Genomic DNA, 23,681 nt, shown 5'->3' with positions numbered 1-23,681 from the left:
CAGGTGTGTTTAGTAAGTATTCTAGAGCAATGTCGGTTCTGCCTAAAATTCCAGTTTTTCCTGTAGACTTCAGTGTTCTTGTGCAGACACTACGTCACTGCCTGGCACTACATTTTCTTGGGACTTGAGCTTTTCCTGTTCAGGCCTTTCCCTGGCTATGTGCTGATCCATCTCCTGATGCCTGCCTGAGTTCTGGAGCAGCAGGAGCCCTTTAGTCTATACCTCAACAGGGTTTTCAAACAGGTATCACTGCCTTGGCAAGAGAGCAAGAGACTCATTTAATATTCAGAGAAAATTGGAGTGAACAAACAGGCAGCCTCAAATAGGCAGCTACTTGTTCCAGTTGTTGACACATACCCAGAAGTTTCCTTCTGTTATCACCCAAGGCTTTCAACAAACAGCACTGAAATTTGATCTTTGTTTTTCTGATAAAAACCTGTTAGTCACTGTAGCTCTGGTGGTGCTTTCCTCTTTGTCAGTCGTTTCCCAAGTCAAAATTGATGGCCTTAGCTAACCTGAAAGTTTGCATTGGCAAAAATTTTAATTTTGTGAGAGGATTGTTAGTAATTTATCTCCCTAGTGCTGTTAAGCATCACAGCTGGGAAAGTGTGTTAATGCAAAAGTGATGCTAGAAGTCGGACTGCTGAAGAGATGTAAGCGCTTATATGGGACAATCCATCAGTAGACACCACAGACTAAATAAAAGAAGATGAAAATATCCTTATGAAGATGTAACCTGCTCTTAAAATCAGGGATAGGGATAAAACGTAGGGTTTCATAAAGAGCTTCCTACCAGTAGGGGTTTTTTTAAACAACCCAGTTGATAATTTCACACAGAGTAACTCTCTACCTTGACCTAAGCCTCTGCCATCTAAAACTTAATAACCAGTATTCTCCTGGAGACATTTTCCCTTTTTTTCTTTCCCTTCTACCTTACAGTGCTCATCATGGTAGTAAGAGGAATGGCCGGATATAAGTTTCAAAAAAATTGTGCAGAAACAGAGTACAGCTAAATCAGATCTTACTTTCTTCACAAGTGTTCAGTCAGCTCCTCCAAATGGGATTTCTCTTAGTGTGTTTCCCAAGGAATTGTTGTTACGTGGTGGTGGAGGGAGATTGTTTTCACTGTTTTCATTCTGTGTAGAAATAATAACTATCTGCATTTATGCAGTACTTTTCTGGGCATCTGTAGGTCACACAAATAAAAAACATTTGCAAGCTGTCAGCAGTAGCTCCTATACCTGGATCACAATACAGAAAGTCTGTATTTTGGGGCCTTTTTTTTCTCCACAGATAGCTTTGTGCAGAGACCTTCGAGGCCCTCCGCAGAAGCAGTCCACCACAACCCCCCAACCATTGAACTGTTGCATCGCTCGCGGTCACCCATCACCAACAACCACCGTCCGTCGCCAGACCCCGACCAGCGGCCACTGAAGTCCCCCATGGACAGCACCCTCCGCCGCCTGTCCCCGGCCGACAGGGTGCCAGGGACGAGGCACCAGCACGAGAACAACCAGCAGGAGCCCTATCCTCTCTCAGTGTCCCCGATAGAAAACAACCACTGCCCGCCTCCTTCCGAGGTGCTGCAGAAGCCCTCCAGCCCTCGCCAGGAGAACACCAGGGTCATCCAGCTGATGCCCAGCCCTATCATGCATCCTTTGATACTGAACCCCAGGCACTCCGATTTCAAACCACCGAGGTTGTCCGAGGATGGGCTGCACAGGGAGGTGAAGCCCATCAACCTGTCCCACCGAGAAGAGTTAGCCTATATGAACCACATCATGGTGTCTGTCTCCCCTCCCGAGGACCACGCGATGCCGATCGGCAGGATAGCAGGTAAGGGGCATTCCCTAGGCTACATCAAAGCTGATGCTCTTCATTCATAACTAACCACGCTTTAAGAGTTTCATCTTTCTTTTTGCTGCTCTGTGACATCAAGAGTTTACTGGCATTCTGCAAGTTTCACTATGTCTGTGGCTTAGACAGTGCAATATTAATAAACGAGTTTCGTGATAGGTAAGCAGAGGTGCAGAATGACTTGCCTATGACCACAGAACGTGTAATTGGTATTGAAACATTTGCATCCTGACACTCTCTGCCTCTCCACCCACTAGCAATCCATTCATTTCCCAAGATACCTATCTCTGAAGCTTTGTTCTGCAAAGAGAGAGTTTTCCAAGAGTACCTTTCACATTAGTGTCCAATCCTATGGAAAGGAAGAAACCCTCTGTCAGTAGCCCTTGAAATAATGCAGTATCAAGCCCATTATGAAGCTGGCAGGACCAATGAAATACCACCTACTTCCTAGCCTTTCCTGGGCTTCTCGCATCAGGATTGTCCCTTTTTACAGAAACGAGGTTGGCTTTATCCCCCACAAACCACAGGCAATGTCTCACTTTTGTTATCGTAAGTAACTGCCATCACAACAGCTGAATCAGGAAGCTGAGGTTACAGAAAATGTTTCTTGTACTCCAAAGGGAACTGTAAATAGGGAGAGGGGGAAGGGGAATCCAACCACTTCAGAAATACTCTGGATGCCCCAGTAACCAATTTCTTTTGGGAGATGTAAATACACACCACACCCAGAAAGATTCCATGCAGTTGTGTCAGCAGTGACCTAATGTGATCCCCAGCTCCTGTGGGGTATTACACATGTCCACAGAGCTACAAACACCTTGTTCATTTTTGTCCTTACATGCCTTAAATTTGTTACAGATGTGGTGCTCCCTCACCTTTAATGAGGAAGATTTTCTATTTTCTTAAGATTTGCCACTTTAAATTCCAAAGATACATATCTTACCACCTAGCCAAGATCAAGCGCAGCAAGGACCATGATCTAACTAACAGAAAGATGAAGTTAATCCTTTGACATTTTTGCCTGGCTGACATTTGTCTCTCTGCTTTTGATTTTTATTACCCACAAAATTCTCAGCAAGTTAATAAATATACTTAAAGTTATGGCAGAGAAAATACCCTACTGGTCACATCACTGGAGATTTCCTTCCCACAAAGTTTTGTTGGGAGATCAAGGCAGTTACTCTTTATTTTCCAGAAGAAAACATTCTTTAAGAATAAACCCCAGTCTGACATAAATATAAGAAAAAAATACAGAGAGTATGTGATGGTGTAATTTTTTTTTTCTTTCAACTTAGGAGTTTTCTTACATAGTTGGGGAATCTTTGGTTTCTGCACGTTGTTCGGTGTGTCCGGTGACACCAGCCCCACTAATGCCCATGTCCTTTCTATCCCTGTGTTGTTTGCATGTCAACAGAGCCCAATCTCTTGGAAATCTGTTGCTTGGCAAGTACATGTAGCCATTAAAAATGTTATCCAAAGGCTATACCTGAAGACTTGCAGGCCCATGGCTTCGCTGAGACCCATAAGCAGGGCTGGCATACCTGAAATAGCTGGTGAATTATTTCATGCCAGAAAAACCTGGAGTGTGTTCAAGCATTTGGTTCAGGTGAGGGCAGTGTTTTATGGCCCAGGGTTGGGGAATTACAGAGCTCATGGTTAGATTGATTAGATTTCTGCTGATAAATTGGCCAGTGTACTTCCATCAGTGCCCAAGTGCTTTAATTGTAAAAGCTCACATGCCTCATTTGCTGTACAGGCACAAGCTACTGCTCCTCTGGTTGGACTGTAATGGCCCCTGAACTGTAGAGACGCCTCTAAAGAGCTCACAGCTAATTTAAAGATGATAAAAAGTGGATTACTACCAAGCATTTAGATAGCCCATGCTTCATGCCTGAAGTCAGCTTCACTGGAGCTGTGGAATTCAATGGCAGCATACTTAGGCCCCCTAAAAGGAAGCACCTTTCTACCTGCTTCCCACCCATCTCACAGCTCTTGCCAATAAGTGATTTCACGTCATCATAAATGTATTTTTCACCTCAGTGTCCTTACCTTTACTGCCATAGTTAGCATGGAGGTGCTTGACCAACCATGCTTGCCCCTTCAGTGTGAGAGAGACCATGAAAGGAATGAGATGTGGCTCTTAAACTGCAAATGTACATCAACACAGATATATTCTTTAAAGGGGCTTTTTAAAATCACTGATATTACTTCCTTTTTCTTGATGAGGATGACTGATGGGTTGGGCAGTGAAAAGATTGACCAGCAGTCCAGTGCCAGAGCTGAGTGCTCAACTGTTCACACTGTTGGAATGAGCCTTGACTTCCTAAGGCTTAACCCCTTGCATGCAGGTGATTTTCAGGGGAGACAGTGATGAGGAGCTACTGGGGAAGCCTGATGGGCTGCTGAATAAAACCTTAGGCTGTGCTCCAGAACATCTTCTGTTCCCAGCTCAGATGTTTTATAGTGTAGAAAGAATTTTCCCTGGACTTAAGACACCTCACAGCCTCATTAATCTGTTGACTTGTAGATTGAGTGTGTTTTTAAATGCAGCATGCAATTAGTTGGTGCTGAGAAAGAAAACAATGTTTTTGCTTGCTGCTGTACACAAATGCTCTCTTTTCAGGAGGTCGATCAATACAGCTCTGGACTTCCTGTCAAACAAAATAATGACCTCTACTCACTGGCTGACTAATCTTTCCTATCTTTTTATGTAATACCATTTTTCAAAATATTAATTTTACTGGTAAAGCACTTTCCGTCTTACAGCAAAGGATTTCAGGTTGAAGGTCTTATTATCTTTTCATCTAAGGCCATTTAACACTTTTCTAGCAAAGCCAGAGGCATACAGGATCTTTATATTACTCATTAAGGTGACATATTATTCATCATTGGCTGGAGTTGATTTTGGAAATTATGGTTAGCTATCTTTTCAACACAGTACGCACAAGTCTTTTGCGTAACTTTGTCAGAACTGGAGGTCATCGTGTTGAGATGACCAAGAAGCAGGTTTGCATCCCCTGTAAAGACACCAGGCAAGGAATAAACTGAGTATCTCAGGAATCAGTAGTCATCTAGTTAACAGCATGTAAAAATATTAAAAATACCTCAAAAGGGGAGTTCAGCAGAGCAGTGTAATGGAGAGTTTTCCCTACTGGAACTGCTAATTCCAAGCAGCAATACTTCTGGTAGCCAGGTCCTAACTTGGACTCCAGCAAGCAGGCATTCTATTATGTGGGTTACTTTGATTTGGTCACTTAAAACTCACTAATACAATTCTGGATATTTTTTGTGAGGGGAAATACAATGCTGAGCAGGTCCCTGAGATTTCCAGCTCCCAGCTGTATACAGCTTTTTCTGTAGCAGCTCTGGGACTGAAAGGCTTGTTCACTAATCCACAGCATGCTGAAATCTAAAGGCAGGTGAGTGCTGTGCCTGGTGTTATCTATCAGCGTGCTGCTCTTATCACCTGGGTTACCTTAGCAACTGGGCTGTATCTGACTTTATGAGCTGCTGGATTTGTTTCTTCCCCTTCAGGAGTCTGAGGAAAAGCCAGACAATGTTTAAACTGTTGGGAGGCACATTGTCTACCACTGTATTGGTTAGGCCCATAAAGCCATTGCTGTTGGAATGAGGATAGACAAGATTCTTACCCTGCCAAAGTCGTGACAGGGAACTGCCTCCTGACTTGCTCCTGGTTTTCCCTCAGCCTCTCAGTGTTCCACACATCCTGAGAGTAGAGAGGCATAGCCTGAACCCCATGGATCAGTGGCAAGGTATGTGTATGTGATAATAAAATCTCAGTAAAAACAGTCTGATGGCCGAAACCAAAGCTGCAGTCCCATGGTAAGAGCACATCAGCTATGAATGACTCACATTCTCCTAAAATCTACAGAACAGCACTTGGGATGGGCGTAGGCTCTGAGCACGGGGAGGTCTTCCAAAGGGGTTAGACTGTTTTGTGTGGGGACAAGAGTTTGGAGGGGGAACAGAATCATGGATTCTCCTCCTTTGTTTGAAAAAATTACTTGTGTGGGAGAGGAAAAGACAGAAGGGGACAGTGGAATATCCCCTTCACAAGCACAGTGCTTTAAAAAAGTGCAAATCAACTGGTACTTCTTTCTGTTTATACTCTGGAAAGCTTTTAAATTAGGATAAGAAAAACTCCGCTGATTGAGCTGTCAGATTTGTAACAATAGACATTTAGAGTTTAAACATCAAAAGACACCAAACTTCAAACCACTACACTTCCTCACTACTTAGCTACTAGGACCAGAGCCCCAGTGCCCACATCTGCCCCAGATGTATCCATGGGACCTTTACAACTGTGTCACATTGTAGGATGATCTTTTGGGGTTTTTTTAACTCATATACCAGCAAAATCCTTTGTGCCAAAAGCACCTCATTAGTTTATTATTTATAATGTGTTACAACACATTAGTTTCTTTTTCTTTCTGTATAAAGCAGCTGTAAAGGCACAGTTACTATGCAGTGGCATATGCTGGATGGCAGGGAGGGAGGGTGGGAAAGGAGGCAAAGAACAATTATGCCTCTATTGTGCAGAGGGTAAAAACCAGCATCGAAGCACAACTTAGAAGTTACAGCTTTTGTAACTGATACTGTTAGCCCTCACAGAAGGGCTGGAAAAAATGATGAAAAAGTTAATACAGGGTACTATTGAAAGGCATTTAAAGAAAAATGCAGACATCAGGCACAGTCAGCCACAAAGGTAAATCCCATTTAACTGATTTGCTGTCTTGGTATGATAAGATCACCCACCTAGTGGATTGAGGGAAGGTGGTGGGTATAGTTGTCCCACATTTTAGGGTGGCTTTTCGTACTGCCCCTCACAGCAGGGTCAAGTTGCATGGCTGTGGGATGAGCAGGTTCCCAGTGCACTGGGTAAGGAGCTGTCTAAGGGCAGGGCTCAGAGGGTTGTAGGGCATGGGGCCACATCTACTGGCAGCGTTCCACAGGGCTGTTCCACAGGGCTCACACGGACTTTGGGGGGAAGCTTTGACAGGATGGTCGCAGCAGCTGGGCAATTTCAAGTTACAGACTGGCAACCTAGAGAAAGCCAAAACTGTGGTTCACTTTGGCAATTCTAAGTTGTAAGTGGTAGGGGTTCAGTAACTGTTTTCCAGGGAACTGACCTTCCTTCCCGTAGGGCAGTAGCTCATGCAAAAAGGAGCCTTGCAAGAACATGAAAATCCTGGTGTAATGCTGGCCTGTCACTCCCATTTGGATGTGACAGTGATAATGTCACTGGCTGTGTTTCATCACTTGCTCTTGCAGTCACGTACACTTTCACATTTCCACTCCACGCCACGTCTCTTGGAGCCCCTATGGAAAGCCAGATTGCTGGAGAGACTGCAGTGTGGATGAGATTCAAGCTCATAGAGCTCGTATTCATAGGAGTTTTCATTATAACCTTGAGAGTCTTCTTAACATGGCATTAACAATTAAATTCAGCATGAAAGTGGGCCTTCCCTGCCAATTTAACTAATGACACTCAAGCTCAAACAGGGGCTGAATAGCAATAGCTTTGATAGGTGGTTGTAGATTTTGTGTGTAGTGTCTTGCTTCACAGCTGTCTCCATCCTTACTGCGCAGTTACAGGAGCAGAAATTGCAGGCAGGGCTTGTTCAGGTCTACTCAGAAGCCAGGACTGACCAAGCCAGAGGAAAGCTCAGTCACTGAAATTTCATTCTTCTCATTATTGTACTGCAGCACCCATTTACATCCCATGGCTAGACACATGAGTTCAGAGTTCCCTAAGCATGCACTGGGGTTAGCAGGATGTTACACTCTCTTTTAGGAAACACGCATTTTAATGTGAAAAAGTGCCTTATTTTCCCTGGATACTGCACGCTTCCTTCAGGCTAGAGTTGTTTTCATTAATTCAGATTTTCTTCTACAATGCAAATTTGGATCACTTTGAATTCTCTTAGTTAAACCAGGAGAGCACAGTTTGTTTACAGTGTTGACACTACACTGTCTCCAGAGACAGGCCTATTTAAGTCTGGCTTTAATACCAATCACTTACAAACAGCACACATCAGTTTACGTTAATTCAAATGCAAACCATTAAACTGGTAGGGCTGTCTTCGGGAAGGGAAGGGAAGGGAAGGGAAGGGAAGGGAAGGGAAGGGAAGGGAAGGGAAGGGAAGGGAAGGGAAGGGAAGGGAAGGGAAGGGAAGGGAAGGGAAGGGAAGGGAAGGGAAGGGAAGGGAAGGGAAGGGAAGGGAAGCTGATGTCAGAGAGGTTGTGACGTGTTTGTAAGAAGTGCATGTGAACAGGCAGAAGCTGAATTTCTTTTTCAGTCTTTCATGAGCAGTAAAGCTGAGGAAAAGCCAGAGAAGAATCAGAGACAGGTTTCTTTAGCAGGACACTTTTCTACCCATGTGGTGGAGCAGGAAAAGAACAACACTTGAAGATAATACTGAAAATGCCCATCTCTTTGGTGGGGATGAGGGGATGGAGCAGAAGAAGAGGGCAGGAAGAAAAAAGACCATTTTTAATACAACAGTCTTTAGCTTTCAAAGTCTTTGTCTATCAAATGGTCTGTGACTGATCCATTACGTATTCGTTGTGATTTCAGTGCTCTTTTCTACAACCACAGGAGGTATATTTTGGATCCTCCTTCCCTGTACAATTTTTTATTGCCAAAGACAGAGTTTGGCCTCATCTTGCTGTGTTATTTTTACAACCTCACAGCACAACTGTTAGCAGCATGACAGTCTCAGGTTTCTGCTCTCCTTCTGCATCATCTCCCACTCAGCGTTTGGGTACAAGACAGAAACAACATGCAACTGTTGTATTGTGTGATCTGGCAACCTCTTTACTCAGCCCCAGCTTGCATTTACTGAGCTGAACAAACAGTTGTCTGTCAAGAGGTTTCTCCACAAAAAAACATTGGCTTTACCATAGCAGCTTACCATCCTGCTTTCAGCAGCAACGTTCACAGAAAGAAAACTATTTTCCCTCAGTGACCTGGACATGGATTAACAAACACTGATGACCAGGATGCTCCATCTCAGGACTGGTCAGTGCTCCTCCAGGCCTCAGAGCCATTTGAACCCTTAACCATGAGACTTGGTTACTTTTTTCTTTTGGTTTTGTCAGCTAAAATGAATATGTCATAGATAGATCCTGAGGCTGGATTTTATCTCAACACAACATAGTGCTCCTGCAGCATGTCTGTTAAGGAAACTTCCCAGTCAGACCATTCCCAGGACTCTGAAAGTGGCATTCCCAAGGTCAGAGACTTTTTGGGACCGAAGGGCCTTCCCCAGCTCCAGTGACTGCAAATTATATCAGTTCATCATTTTGACACCGTGAGCATCACCATGTTGTCTTCACCCACGCTTCAGGTGTACTTAGAGAAACCAGAGTGCCAAGGAACTTCCAGGCTTCTTTTCATTAGTTTCAGTTGTGAGCATCATTGTTTGCTTCACTCTGAACAAATGTAGCTGAAGCACAAATCACCTTGTAAAATAAAGGGGGCCAAGCTTGGGAGAACTCTTCAGCTGGTAGAAATCACAGAACCATTTAAGTCAAATGATATCATGCTGGAGAGATTTTAGGCTAACCTACACAGCAAGGGGTAAGGCCTCAGCTGAAGTCAGAGGGAGTATGACAATGTTCCTTTGGCATCTCTCCCTGTGTGGAGCCATGTTGGGTTCCAAGGCAGTCATCAGTCAGATCAAACACTTTTTATATAATGTTCTTCAGTGCAAGATGTGGGTGGGTCTCGCAAAACATTTCTGTGGTTACGGGAGGGTTTTGGTAGTTGCTACATGAAGAGGGCCAGCTCTGCACCATGGGCCCCATTTAAACAATAGAGAGCTCAGATGCAGCTTGTGCTTTAAGTAATATTTCAGTGCAGGGGAATGTTATATCCTGAACAAAAGAGGTCTTTAAGCATGCATATGCCTATACTGTTAACAGCGTTATTTAGTCCTAGGGAGTACAGATGTGAGAACTCTCACTTCTGCAACATGAAGATGACCTTGGCCAAATGATACTGGAGAAGTCATTTGTAATGGCTGGACAAATATCAAAATACTAGGAACCTAAGATCCATAATGTTTCATTTACAGATCATTCTGAGATGGTATTTCAAGTCTAAGGGATATTTATTACTATGATTAGGAAGTATTTATATGCCAGTATTCTTTAGGTTTGTATTCAGAAGACTGTGCCTAATCAGTTAATAATAACATGGTTTTTTTAGCAGGAGTGGGAAACTGCTGCCTCTTGCACATGTAGGGCAGTGCTTATGGCAGACAATTTGAGAACCAGCTAAGTACTCTACACCTTATCACTACCTTGTGCGTAATGATAAAAGTCCCTCTAGAAGCATTAGCTGCAGGAGGAAAGTTGTAGCCATACCTCTCCATTTGAAGCTGCAGTTTGCCCTAATTCCCAGCTAATTGCATAGTTCAGACTTGCTTACTATTACAGCTGAGAAAATAGTAGGGCATGGAAGTGCCAGTGTTTAGAAGGCTTTCCACGTTGCATTCACCACCTTCCCACTCCGGCTACATCACCTTAAAGCCTCTCAGTCCCAGCTCTAGCCGCAACTGAATCTCTGTAGCTGCAGACTATACAAAGTTCAACCATCTAAGTTCACTTAAAAAAAAACCCCTTTGTGTGTGCTAAGGGGAAATGATGTTTCCCTGTGCTAGGGAGGCATAGTTGCTTTCTAAGTAAGCTTATTTTAGCCAAAAGGCAGGAAATCGCAGCATGCCCAAACAATTTAGGTACCAGCCCTGACTCAACTCTCCAATTGAATCTCCCACACTTTTAAACTTGCTTGGCCTCAGCAACATCCATGTGCTTTCTTGCTATTATTCACTAGCCAACACACACCCTGTGGAGAGTCCCCTCACGCAACAGCTCCTTTGGAGGCCTTCTGACAGCCAAGGAAGAGATTGAGTCTCCACGGAGTAATTCCCACCATCCAGACTTTCCTGATACAAGTGATTGACATTTACAAAACAACCATCCACGTACAAGTCCTTCTCTCCATTTCCTCTGTCCTTCCTAAAAATACACATCACACTTTTGACCTTCCTGGAGAATGCCGCTTTCTGTATCGTAGAATCATAGAGCATCGTGAGATCGAAGGCACCCACATCATCAAGGATCACCAAAGTCCAGCTGCCAGCCCAGCACAAGGCAACCCCAAGGATGCCACCCTGTGCCTGAGCACGTTGTCCATCATCTCCAGCAGCCTTTTGTGGAGGTGCCTCTTTTTAGCAGAGAAGCTCCTTTTAAAAGTGTTTTCTAGCATTGCTTCTTCTTGGGTTTTGACCAGTTTCACAGGCCTGCGAATGGGCTCTACTATAGTCCGAGTTCATGACAGTCTCTAAGAGTTACCAGGTAGCCTGGACTCATTGTCTCTGATGTCCTGTTAAAGATGGTCTCTACTGGTAGATTATTCAATTGCTGATCCTCTCTCAGTCAGGGAGAATGCTCCAGGACCTCATATTTTTTTTTACTGTGCAATCTGTTGAAAAAGATATGTAGGGCAACCATTTCTGGTTAAAAACAAACAAAAAAACCCTTGAGTTCCTGTGCTCAAATTCCTAAAAGGATCCCAAGTGAAACTAGAATGAAGGCAAGCTGCTTTCGGTCCTGTGTAAGAAGAGCTCATACATAACCAAAGTGTGCTGCAAAGCATCAGCTGCTCCAGGATAACTAACTGTGTGCTCAGAGCTCTCAACTCTGGGGAGAAGAAATGCAGTGAGCCTGAATCTTTTCTACTGGTGCTTAATGCTTTTTTATTTCCTATTAGCAGTGGCTTGAGACACAGTTGCCCTGATGCTCAGTAAATTACCGCAACTGAGTCATATATTTAAATTTGCTGATAGACAGCCATATGGTTTGAAATCAAGTTTTTAAGTGGTTGTAGGAACCAAGCAGAGTTTTCAAGGATTTTTTGTTTTGTTGAAGCAAACAACAGTCTCAGATACTTGGGTGGTTGGGGTTTTTTGCAAATTCCACCAGCCTACTTAATACCTCTGCAAGTCTGAGCAGCTCAGTCAGTTGAGAATATGGGATGGGGCCCTTCATCACTTATGATTCTCCTTGTGAAGATCTCAAGATGCAGATCTGAGTTCTTCTCATTTGAGGTGTATTTATATTCAAGCTTAGCCTGAATCCATCCTAAAAACTAAGTGAACATAAAAAAACAAATCTGTGCTTGAATCCTACCCCTTCTTAGTATCTGAAGCTCTCTTTGTTTAGACCTAGACATCTCAGATTGATTTTTTTTTTTGTGTGCTTCTTTGGTTTTGTGCAGAAGGGGGTCCCAGGGTGTGTGTCTGAATGTGAGAGAGATTAAAAATAACTTTGCCTATTGCAAATAAGGAGGTGAAAGTTAAGGGGGGTGTAAATCGTATCTCTGCAGAACTGTAAAATATGAGCTGTAAGGTGCTGTAATTGGAGGTTGTCTGCCCTGGGTTGAACATTCAAGAACGTGACAAAGCCTGACATTGACTGGCCTCCGCAGGAGCATCATCCCTCCAGCTGACCCCAAGGGTTCTTGCACTAAAAAAGACATTTTCTATACATTTCTTGCATTGAAAGAGTTCTAGAATGAATTGCATGTGTGTCAACGAACCATTTAAGAGGGGGCTAACTACCCTTTTATCTGAATACCTCGCACAATATTAAAAAGGACAAACCCGAAGAGCAATATAATCTTCCTTGAATCATAAATGAAGTCTGGAAAAGAAACTTTTTACTAATATGTGTGTGTGTGTGTGTGTGTGTATGCAAAAACATTGACAGAAGGGCAATATAAGAATTGTGTTTTGTGAATTTGTGAGAGGGGGGAAGATAGTAATTCAAGTGGCAGCCTTCAACCTTAGTCTTCAGACCTCTCACTTGACCCAGGGAAATTTGTGCCCAGGTTTCATTTTTTTTTTTAATTAAAACCTAGAAAAGTCTCAAATGGGGATGGACATTTTTCTGCGGAAAATGTTTTTCTGTGAAAAATGTTAATGAAAAAAGGTTTTTCCCACCAAAAAGTCTTGTCTCTTGCCTTTCACATTCCTCCTCTTGGAGATGGCATGGATGAGGTGACCATCAGGGTTAGGTTTCAGCTGGGAACCTGCAATTTTTGCCAGATGTCATCTCTTCAAAACAAACTGCCTCATTCTTTGTAGGACTGACAGGGAGAGACTAAAGCAAGGGCACTGGCAAACTAAGCTCTGGTTTTAGAGACAGTACTGATATCAGAGATGCTCTTTGCAGTTTGAAAGTGGGAAAATAACTTCAAAATCTCTGTCCATTTCAGGTGTGCTCACTAAATATGTTATTCATATCCTTTCCCAAAAAGTATTTTATATTCTCATGTCATCAACCCCATTGTAACACGTGCCAGCCCCAGACAGACAGACAGAAATAGAAAGACAGGCTGACAAGAATCCATTTTAGCACTTAGAAGCTGGATTTCTTTGGTTGCCAGCCTTTCAACAACTCTAACAAGTCATTTCTCAGAGGCTGGCATTGCTTTCAAAGTAAAATGCAACCCCACAGCCTGGATAGCTGAGCTGTGAAAAAACCCTGTTGTTTCTGACAGCAGCAGTACCCCCAGCTCTGTACAATTCACATTCCATATTCCATATTCCCAGTTATTCTGTGCTGCACACACACATTGCAAACAGGAAGCAGGAGCAGCTCAGCTCTTGGCTTCCTCAGTCTCAAGAGACTGCCATGAAACTGAAAAACACTAAACTAAAACTTAAGTGTCTGTTAGACCTTTAATTAGCGACCTAAGGAGTGTTTGCCAAGAGGAAATTTGAATTCAATTATCCAAATAGAAAGTATTTAACCTCTCAATAGCACTCAAGTAATTATAATACTTAGGTGTTGTTTCTTTTCAGGAACCTTAAAACGTAAAACAGAAAATCAAATTGAAAATGGGAGAAGCTGTCAGTTTTATATCACATGGAGTCTACAAAGGAAAGCTGTAATATTGCCCATGCTTTAGACTCACGTTAGCACAGAAAGGGGCAGCCTCAAGCAGGGAGAGCAGGTTGCAGGATTCTTGATTTCTCCACTAAAACAGCTAGCAACAGCATCAGGGCCAACAGTGTGAGCTTTATGTGCTTCAGTGCAACCATAAACACACAATTAAGAGCAGCAGGTCACCTCACACAGCTTTTGATGAGATGGAGATGCTCTGTCAGTGTCAGGAGAACTGGGATGCATCAGGAGAGGCTGTATATTCCAGTCCATTTGGCAAACATTACTCGATACCAGCCAAGCCATTTTCATTTCAGGTCACAGCAGCTGTTTCAGCCCTGATCCCAGCTGTCCTTTCACTACACATTCACCCAAAAAGTTTCCAGAATTAATCCCAAGAAAAACAAGGAAAAGTAATTTTTTTCTTGCTTCTCTCTTCACAGACTGTAGGTTGCTTTGGGATTATGTTTATCAGCTGCTTTCTGACAGCCGGTACGAAAATTTCATCCGATGGGAAGATAAGGAATCCAAAATATTTCGGATAGTGGATCCCAACGGGCTGGCCCGTCTGTGGGGAAACCACAAGGTAAGGAAGCAATGCAATTTTCCTCCTGCAGCGCTTCACCTTCTGTAGCATCACAGGATTCAGGGAAAGAAGAAAGGATGGCTTATAAATTACTGCTGGAAAACTGTAATCTTTTATTCTATGTGCACTAAAAATACAAAGCATCCATCCTGAGGCACTAAAGCGTATTCTTCAAACAGAGAACTTCTTGGTTTGGTTTAAAGGCCTTTAGTTATGAATGCATGTAATTATAAAATTACAAGGAGTGCAAGAATTAACAGTCCTTCTCTCTCAAGGCATCTTATTTCTTCTCAAAACCTGATGCTGAGGATATTCTGATGAGATGCAGTTTACAAGTTACTCTGTACTACAGAGCAGGAGCTTTCTGTGTTCCTGTCTGCAGCTGCTCCCAGATTCCACACGCTGCCCTGTGACAGACAACAAATGCTGCAGGATTATGTACTTCTAAGAGGGCAGTTCCTGCTTTATTCTCTGCAAAGCCATTACTGATTTTTGCAGTTTGGGGCTGAATTATTTTATAGATATTTCCATATATGTATATGAGTATGTTCATATGAATGTATGAATAGCATGGATTTACAAAAGGGAAATCATGAGCACTCTGATATCCATCTACAACAAAATGATTGGCTCTGGATTCAGGGAGAAAGGTGGATGTAGCTTATCTTGATTTTAGAAAGGCTTTTGAGACTGTCTCGTAACAGCTTCAAAGACAGACTAATAAAGTATGAGCTAGACAAGAATACAGCAAGGTAGATTGAAAACTGGCTGATTTGCTGGGCTGAAAAGATGATGATCAATGGCCCAAAATCCAGTCACTAGTCATTTTACCCCAGGGATTGATTCTGGGGGCAGTACTGTATGCCTGTTAATGACCTGGATGATGGGGCAGATTCTCAGACAACACCAAACCGGGAGAAGTAGCTGACACACCAGAGGGTTGTGCTGTCATCTGTTAGGTTCTGAACCTGCTGGAGATATGGGCTAATGGGAATTTTATGAAACTTACCAACTTACCCAACCTGCACGTTAATAATTGGGCCATGCCATGATGTCTCATGCTGGGTGTCTAAAACTGAAGCTCCTTCAGACCATTGGCCACTTGGGAAACACAGTGGCCTTTCAGCATCTAAGAAATGGAAGAAGCGCACATGGTATTTCAGGGAGGTTCCCAATGAGGAGTCTAGATTTTGCAGGGAAAGCTTTGTCCCTGTTAGTGTTTCATTGCCACTGGAGCTCTTGATGTGGCCTCCCTTAGCAGAGTTATTGCAGTCAGGGGAAGCAGAGGGGGTCTGCTCTTACTGGCTGTTTTAGACAGGTGGATCAGTGTCCTTTGATGAAGCCAAACTCCTGACATGGAGGCTCCCAGAACAAAAACATGCTTCTACTGGTTCGGCGTATTTTGCCCATGGCACGTGGCTGTTTACTTGTGCACACGCAGCTTTGCCAGCAGAGTTGTCTCCTGTTGGGAGTCTCTGCCAGGCAGAAAGCACTGCTCCTCGGAGCAGAAAAATACTCTTGGTGTAGACATAACCTAAGGGGCTGATCCTGCTCTTCCAAGGCACTAATTTGGGGGCTGCCCACTTACAGCCCTTCCAGTGCCCATCACTTCTGCCTTGTGACACTCAGTTTCAGCAGGGCCATCTCCTTTGGGGCCTTAGGAAGGTTTTAATGAATCATCTCACACTTCAATATACCTCAGTGCTCTGGCCATGGCCTTTGGGGCCAACAGCTCCCAGAATGAAAGGGAGGATCTGTCACAGAAGATGTACAACCCAACTGGCTTCTTGATTTACACCTGTGTAACAAGAGGAGAAACAGGCTGTCAGTCCCCACAGTGCTCTGTGAGCATTAACTGGTTAATGCAGGGGACTCCCGGAGGAACAGTGCTCCAAGCAGGGATTGCTGACAGATTCAGCTTGTTAGCCACTACTCCCAGGCTTATACAAAAGGTGTTTGCGTTAAGGAGAGGCCACTCCCTCCACCTAATGTCTCCTCTTGTAGTTAATTAAGTCTTTTGTTATCTGTGTTCCAAGAAACTGTAGAAAAACCTTGCTTGGATTTTTTGCTTGACTCCTTGCTTAAATTGCCCTGAGTGGAAAGAGACCCACAAAACTTTGGTGATGAGAGCTGTGGGGGCAGAACAAGCCTGCAAACAGGAAAAAATGGTTCATATGATATCTTGAACTGTCTTGGTTACTTCAGGTAGCTGTGATAGTTCCACAGCTCATTTTGGGGCTTAGGAAGGTGTTAATGAATCATCTCACCACTTGTTTTCCTTTTTTTCTTTTGAAAAAAACCAGAACAGAACAAATATGACCTATGAGAAAATGTCCAGAGCCCTACGCCACTACTACAAACTAAATATTATCCGGAAGGAGCCAGGACAAAGGCTTTTGTTCAGGTAATTTTCTTTCTTTGCCATTTCTTTCTATGGACAATTAGTTTTTGAGGATGGAGGATGGAATTTTGTGTGGGATACCTCATTGCCACAGTTATAACACAAGTGAAGATGGCCATACATTTGTAAGAGCTGTCTGGAGCAGTGCTTCCCAGCTTTCAAGGCAGCTGCACCAATTTACTAAAGCACAGGCCTGTCTCAATGATCAGTGGAGACAACAGAAGTCTTTTCACTGCTTCGTGCAGGCTGTGCCATTGTTTAAGACCTTAGATAAATGATTCAGCCAAACTGCTGGAAAACCTGCTCCAAATGGACTTCTCAAACACAGCTGCCAGTGAAAGCTGAGCAGGGATGAGGCATTTCCTCAAGGGCATCACAGAAGAGAAGCACTGGATGACCATGTCTTTGGTGCTGCCTTCAAGGGAGAGAGCGAGCTGCAAGAGCTGTTCATAAACCCACACATTGGACTGAGTGACACAACCAAGAATTTAGGAACTAGAGCCTGAAACAGCATTAAAGCTTGTACAAATTTGACTGCAGATGGCACAGAGTGAGAGCACTCCAGTTCTCTTCAGACAACACCAGCAAATCTGAGTGCACGTCTGACCCTCGGAGCACTGAACTCAGACCAACAAGGACTGCTTTGCTGTCAGTGGCCTGGATCTAGCAGTGTGCTTGGAAATGATAGCAATAGGAAGGCAATCTTGGAATTTGTTTTCTTAAATAACTAACAGAACTGCATTAGCACTCCAACTGCCTTCAGCTGAAAAGGGTTCTGTGGGATGGCTTGTTTATGTCAGCTCTTAGAAGGGAACTTAGATGGCGGAAGGAGAGTGGAGGAAAGAAGCAGTCATGGGCAAAGTCAAGTGCTCGATAATAACTTTTTTTCCTGGTGGAAAGTTAAAACAAGGCTGCTCCATCAGTATCAAAGTACCTGTATCTCTTGTGGTACACAAGACTGCATTGCCCTGGGGGAATTCCTGATGCTGACCACTCAATGTGCCTCTCTTGGAGCCTTCCCTTCAGTGGGGACATACACTAAACAGGAGTCCATCTCTTCTCAACCAGGCTCCTTATTTTCTCAAGACCATTGTAACTTAATGCCCTTGGAGACCTCAGTTCCTCTGTAAGACTTGGCCAAATTGACCAACAGATTAAAAGGTCGCCAGAGAGCACAAAACTTGAGCTATATAAACTTCATTTCCTTTGGAAACTGGGAAACAAACCCCAGCAAAACATTTCTTTGCACAATTCCCAATAAAAACTTTTTGATGTTGTTTTCTTAGACCTATTTATATCTGGAGAGAAAAAGAACAGCTGCAAAAAATCAAGTCAATAATGTGCCTTTCTTGGCTATTCCTCACAAGCACAGAAATAATAGGAAATGTGACTTAACGTGCAGGCAGTTGTCATCTGCAGATATCTGTATGGAGCTTTAAGCAAGATGGAGTCTGGAAAAGGATTTCTAATAGGTTGGCTGGGTGTCTTCTGCAACAAAATAGGGCACAGATAGTATTTCCTAATTTTCATGCAGTTGTGGGTTGGGTTGTTTTTTGGGTTGGTTGTGTTTTGGGGTTTTTTTTTTGTTTTTTTTAATGTAATCAAATGCTATTAGAAATACCCATGCTGTGGTTTCCTTGATGTGACTTAAAGCACAGAAGGAATACCCAAAATCCTGCAGTGCAGCTCACATCAGCCCATGCCCTACATGGAGAGGAGGAGGGCATTGGGACCACTCTGTGGTTTGATTTCAGTCTCATGCAAGATCAACAAGACACAGGGTTTAAATCAGGGCAGTCTGGCCGTGGGCTTTGGTGCATTTTCAGTGTGTAACCAGGCACTGATTCACTGCTCCTGCATTCGAGTTTTTCACCACTGTAACGCCGTTTGTAGCAGCAGCGTTTTTCCAGCAGTGACACAGCAGTGAGTCATAGGCCTTTTTTTTTTTTTTTTCCCCTAAATGCATATATGCACATGATTTCCAAAATTAGAAGGGATGGCAAAAGGTTAGTTCCAGGCTATGCTGTGTGTTTGCCGAGAGGCTCCAGCAGTGAGCATTCTGAGTCAGGGATACTAATGAGGCTCCTGTTGGTGGTTTTTGTTTTCACTGGGGCAAGGACACGGAGCATATCATCAACCTGAAATAAAATCAGCTCTTACAATTAACACATTTCTTAAAGCTGCATGTTAACCAGTACGTTGTTAATGAAAGACTGAAATTTTGTACCACTTCCAGCATAAACATCTTTCATCCTAATTTCTCCAGAAGTGCTTGGGATCTGGGAAACTGATTTGTGTTGAAAGCAGGATTTCATCCTTCCTATGCCCCTCTCTCTTCCTACACCATTAAATTGAAAAGGAAAAAGCAGAGCCTTTCTGTGCTACCTCTGTACAGTAATACACAAAATCATCCTGGCAAAAACCAAGACTGCAGAATTAAACTGCAGGCTGGTGGATGTCCCTTCTCATTTCCTGCTGCTGCCATGCCTCCCCAGAGGCAGTTTCTGTCTCCAGCACCCTGCAGACTTACTGCCTGGAGACACTGGTGCTGGGAGCCATGGCATTCCTTGCAGAGGATGCTGCCTCACTGCAGTCACACTTGCTACAATCACACAGGAAGAGAACATCTTTGCTTACATAAGTTCCCTAGCCCAGAATGTTTTTCCTTCAGGTCTTTTTCAATTTCCTGGAACTTGTTCTGACTTGGACCTTGGCTTTTTCCCCTTCTGTTCCTTTGGTGTTTCATGTTCTTCTCACTCACCTACACGCAGGCCTCCACAAAGCAGTAGCCTCCCCACACCTTGCAAGGGCTTGTGCTTTGAAATGTGCTGATCATAAAAACCTTTCATGTCTCTGTCACCAGACACCACATATGAGTGTACCTGGGCCAAGCTGTCAGCTGACATGACAACCCCAAACAATATGAGGGAGAAGAAATAAACATCAGTCTTCGGAAAAAACTGTGGGGTTTGGTTCAGATTTGGGCTTTCAAAAAGCTGGGGTAAATGCCAGTGAATTTTTTTGTTTCCTTTCAAGGTCTGGAGGAGGGAAGACACCTGGGGAGAAGCTGGGAAATACTAAAGCTTTGGGAGGGTACAGCAAAGGTTATCTTGGGAACTGCAGAGCTCAGGGGTCTCAACAACTTGATGAAGATAAAAGCTGAGACCCCTGAGAAATGCGCTCGCTTCTCTGTTTTGCAGGTTCATGAAGACCCCAGACGAGATCATGAGTGGCCGGACAGACCGCCTCGAGCACCTTGAATCCCAGGAACTGGATGAACAAATATACCAAGAAGATGAGTGCTGAAGGAAACAGGTGCACCACCTCTGTGGGTCCAGGGGAGAAACATCTGCCCGACGGTCGGCACGGTTTGGGAGGGGAAGCAACAACACAGGAGCTGTACTTGAGGTCGCCGCTTAGCTTGAAGAACATGCAGGACCTGAAGCACCTTAACAAAACAAACTAACAGGCAGAAGTGGTGCTGGCAGGAAAGCAAAGGGGAGAAAGCCTGGACTTATGCACTACTTCACTGTTCCTACAAAGTCTCCCTTGAGTTTTTTCTTTCTTTTTGGTTTGTTTCAGTTTTGGGGGTTTTTTGTCATTTTTTTTTCCCTAATAAACATGCAGTTTGACTTTTCTTATCTCACATAGGACAAGACATCAAATTATGCTTCTTCTTTTGGGGTTTTTTTTTTTTGTTTGTTTGTTTGTTTGTTTTTGGAAGGCTTTCCCATGGAAATAGAGTGCTCTTATTTTCTGTGCAAGTCTCATGACAACACAACACCGCATAAACAATAGCAACACAGAAGGGATTTGCTCAAGGCTTCCAGTTTGCTTGGATCAATTTATATGTGCTGCCACTGGGAAAAGTGTTGAAGCTACCACAAGAATTTCTCACACATACCTGTCAAATGAAGAGGAGACACCCTTCACATGTAGGCTGGGCTGTCATCCCAGCATAGCTTGGGCTCACAGAGTACTCCGAGTGGCTGTTAACTGCTGGAATATGGACCAAAACCAATCACCTAAGTGCTCCAGAGAGGAGAAAAATAAACGTGACAAACCTCTGCAAGTGACTATCAGTTAACATTTTCCCTCCTTCTAGCGAAGAAGTGATAGAATGGAGCAGGGGGAAGGGAGGGTGGGGACAAATACATATATATGTGTGTATATATATCTAAAAGTTCCACATATATATATATATAAATATATATGTAATCCCCCCAGTATATTCACAGTTGTGAATTTCAGTTCAGAGTTTTCTATAAAAAGGGAAGACTGAAGCATCTGTAATTACAGAAGAAAAGGGTGTTTCTCATACCTACAAGCAATTTTGGGGTGAAAGGTGAAGGACTCTTTCTTACATCATAGGGAGAAAGCAAAGGGACTCATCACATGGTTTGTATTACTCAGAAGCCTCTCCAGGATCATTTTGTGCTGCTGGAGAGGTAGATGATTCACCACTCTAAAAGCTGATGTTAGAGAACTAGAGACCAAATAGCTATACTTATATCTTATAATTGATTTTGGCTTTGTTTTGGGATTTGTTTTTTTGGTTTTTTTTTTTTTTTTAATGCCTCCCACTCCCCTCCCCCATCCTACAGCACTGCCATCAAGGAAGCTTGTCCCAGCTTGCCTGTTTTTAACATGATTTAAGACAAGAGGAAAACAAACCCTACAGCTGTGTTGCTTTCTTGGTTTGGGGTTTTGTTCTGGTTGCAAGGTGCCTCCGTTCGGTGTGCTGCACTGAGGGTGCTTGGCATGAGGCAAAGAGCTATATGCCTAGTTTGGTCACAGAAAGCTCAGCAGTCCGTGATGCCCAAACAAGAGAAACTGCTGGCCTGTTTCATGTCACAGCTTGGACCACCAGGACAGGAATGTCTGTGGTGTCCAGCAATCCATCAGCGGTGGTCCTTTGCATGGAAGGAAGATCTAGCAGCAGAAATGATGCTTGCAGAGGGAGGAGGTGTATAGGGAAACTGCAGGAATCACATGGTGCCTGAAAGAAAGCACGTCCACAGCAGTGCATTAAAAGCAGAAAGCCTCTTTAATGGAAACATAAAAGAAACTAGATCTGGAAAAAAAAATCAAGAGGCTAATCTAATCCATTTCAACCAAAAAACAAGGTACATTCCCATGATAGAGCTTTTATCAGCTATTAAAACAACACAACATTTGATCTTTCTACGTATTTAACACGAGGGTTAATCTATGCAGGAAAAAATGGCACTGGGCAATGAACAGTGTCCCCTGTGTTTAAACACAGATAGGCCAATCTCACCAAAGACTTAAATATTGAGTCACAGGTCATAGAAGGAACAGCTTTGTTAAGGGTGTAGATAAGCATCATACAACAAGGAGAGATTTTTCTGAGCCAGTATCTGATGAGGAATGACAGGGTGTACATTTCTCCCTGAGCTTTTCCCAGCCACATTCTTCTATAAAATCAGTCAGTAAGTTACAAGTCCCAGCATACCTTGTACTTGATCTGTTCTGTCTCAAAATAATGGACAGGGGAGTGTCACAGCAATGTGTCACCTGTCTCTGTTGTGACTCTTAAGTCCTTGAAGCTCATGAGGTGTGAGATTGGGAGACACTGTGGGACTTCAGCATTCACAGATCTGAAACCAAGGGTCTCTTGAGATCAAGGGCTCTGTCATGTTGCTCAAGGGCCCCCAAGTTGCAGCCAGGTCTCGGGAGCAGGAGTGGTGAATTTGGCAGATGGAGTGTTATCAGAAGTGCCAATGTAAAGAAAGGCTCTAGCTGGATCCTTGAGTGTCCAGTGGTAGAAAGAAACCAAGTTTTTGCAGAGGATGATTAATCCTCTTTATTGCTGTGGTCTAGACAACTGCATAACTGCATTTTTTCTTTTGCCTGCTGTTAAAAGATGATGAGGGACAAAAAAAATGACTATAGGGACTTTCTGTATAATGTGCTCTGATGAGTAACAGCTTTTTGTTATGGCCAAGGTGCACAATGCAAAATACAGAAAACCAGAGACAATCCACCCATTTCCTCACCATTATCTACCAAACTTAAGTCCATCCTCAGCACTGGGTAAGACAGGAAAATCATGCATGTTGTCCTGTAGGGAAGGTTTATAGTGGAATTGTTCACTTTTACAAAGAAATGCAATCACTTCACTTGCAGAATCTTAAGTCAAAGGGGAAAAAAAAACGTTTGTGGCTGTTGGAAACTCTTCCCAGTTCACACATAAAGGACATCTTAAGACAACATCATCAGAACCACAGAGGAGTTCTCTCAAGGCTGATGCTCGTTGGAATGAAAGTAGCCTTTGACCTTGGAACAGTCCCATAGAGGCCCTTCCTGGTCTCCAGCCAGGTCTCCAGAGGGAATGGTGTGGGTGACACAGGAGCTGCCAGAACTGCAGGGCCTTGGGGCCTCTTGTGGGAACTGCAGGATTTGAACTGTTCTAGGGGCCTTGAAGTGAGTTTATCAGGTATGAGTAAAATAAAAACGTAGTGGTGGGCTAGGGCAGCTGCAGGAGGGAGATTCCCATTGACCTCACATCCACTGGCAGATCCATGGGAGTGCAAAGACAGCATTAACATCCTGAGCTGTAGGAATGCGTCGCTGCCTGCCAGGGCTAGCAAAGGTAACACTGTCTTTCCACCACCACTGACACCTGCCTTCCCCCCTCCCCCAGTTTCTAATTTCCCAGTGTAGAATTTGCCAGCAGCAAAACAGCTAAACTTTCTGCCTTTGCCACCAGAGCAAGTGGGGAAAGGGAGAAAGTGTTTCCATCCTTGGAGACACACAAAAGTCACCTGGACACGGTCCTGGGCAGCTGGGCCTGGCTGGCCCTGCTTGCCCAGAGTGGGTTTGAGCAGATGACCTCCA

General features: G+C 43.7%; 1 protein-coding gene across 2 annotated transcripts in view; it reads left to right on the top strand.

Annotated features, from left to right (window-relative positions):
- ETV6 (ETS variant transcription factor 6) overlaps positions 1-20,472 on the top strand; it is a 131,691-nt gene extending 111,219 nt beyond the window's left edge. For both annotated transcript variants that reach the window (XM_040063210.1, XM_040063212.2), the window contains exons 5-8: positions 1,294-1,836; positions 14,277-14,419; positions 16,723-16,823; positions 20,021-20,472. In XM_040063210.1, coding sequence (XP_039919144.1) covers positions 1,294-1,836; positions 14,277-14,419; positions 16,723-16,823; positions 20,021-20,126 — 893 coding nt within the window. In that variant the 3' untranslated portion in view covers positions 20,127-20,472. The remainder of the gene's footprint in view (positions 1-1,293; positions 1,837-14,276; positions 14,420-16,722; positions 16,824-20,020) is intronic.
- The last annotated feature ends 3,209 nt before the right edge of the window (positions 20,473-23,681 follow it).

The sequence above is a fragment of the Hirundo rustica genome, chromosome 4 (genome assembly GCF_015227805.2).
Source record: "Hirundo rustica isolate bHirRus1 chromosome 4, bHirRus1.pri.v3, whole genome shotgun sequence".
Taxonomy (NCBI): Eukaryota; Metazoa; Chordata; class Aves; order Passeriformes; family Hirundinidae; genus Hirundo; species Hirundo rustica.
Note: the sequence above shows the minus strand (reverse complement) of the source record. Positions and strands in the feature narration are given on the sequence as shown.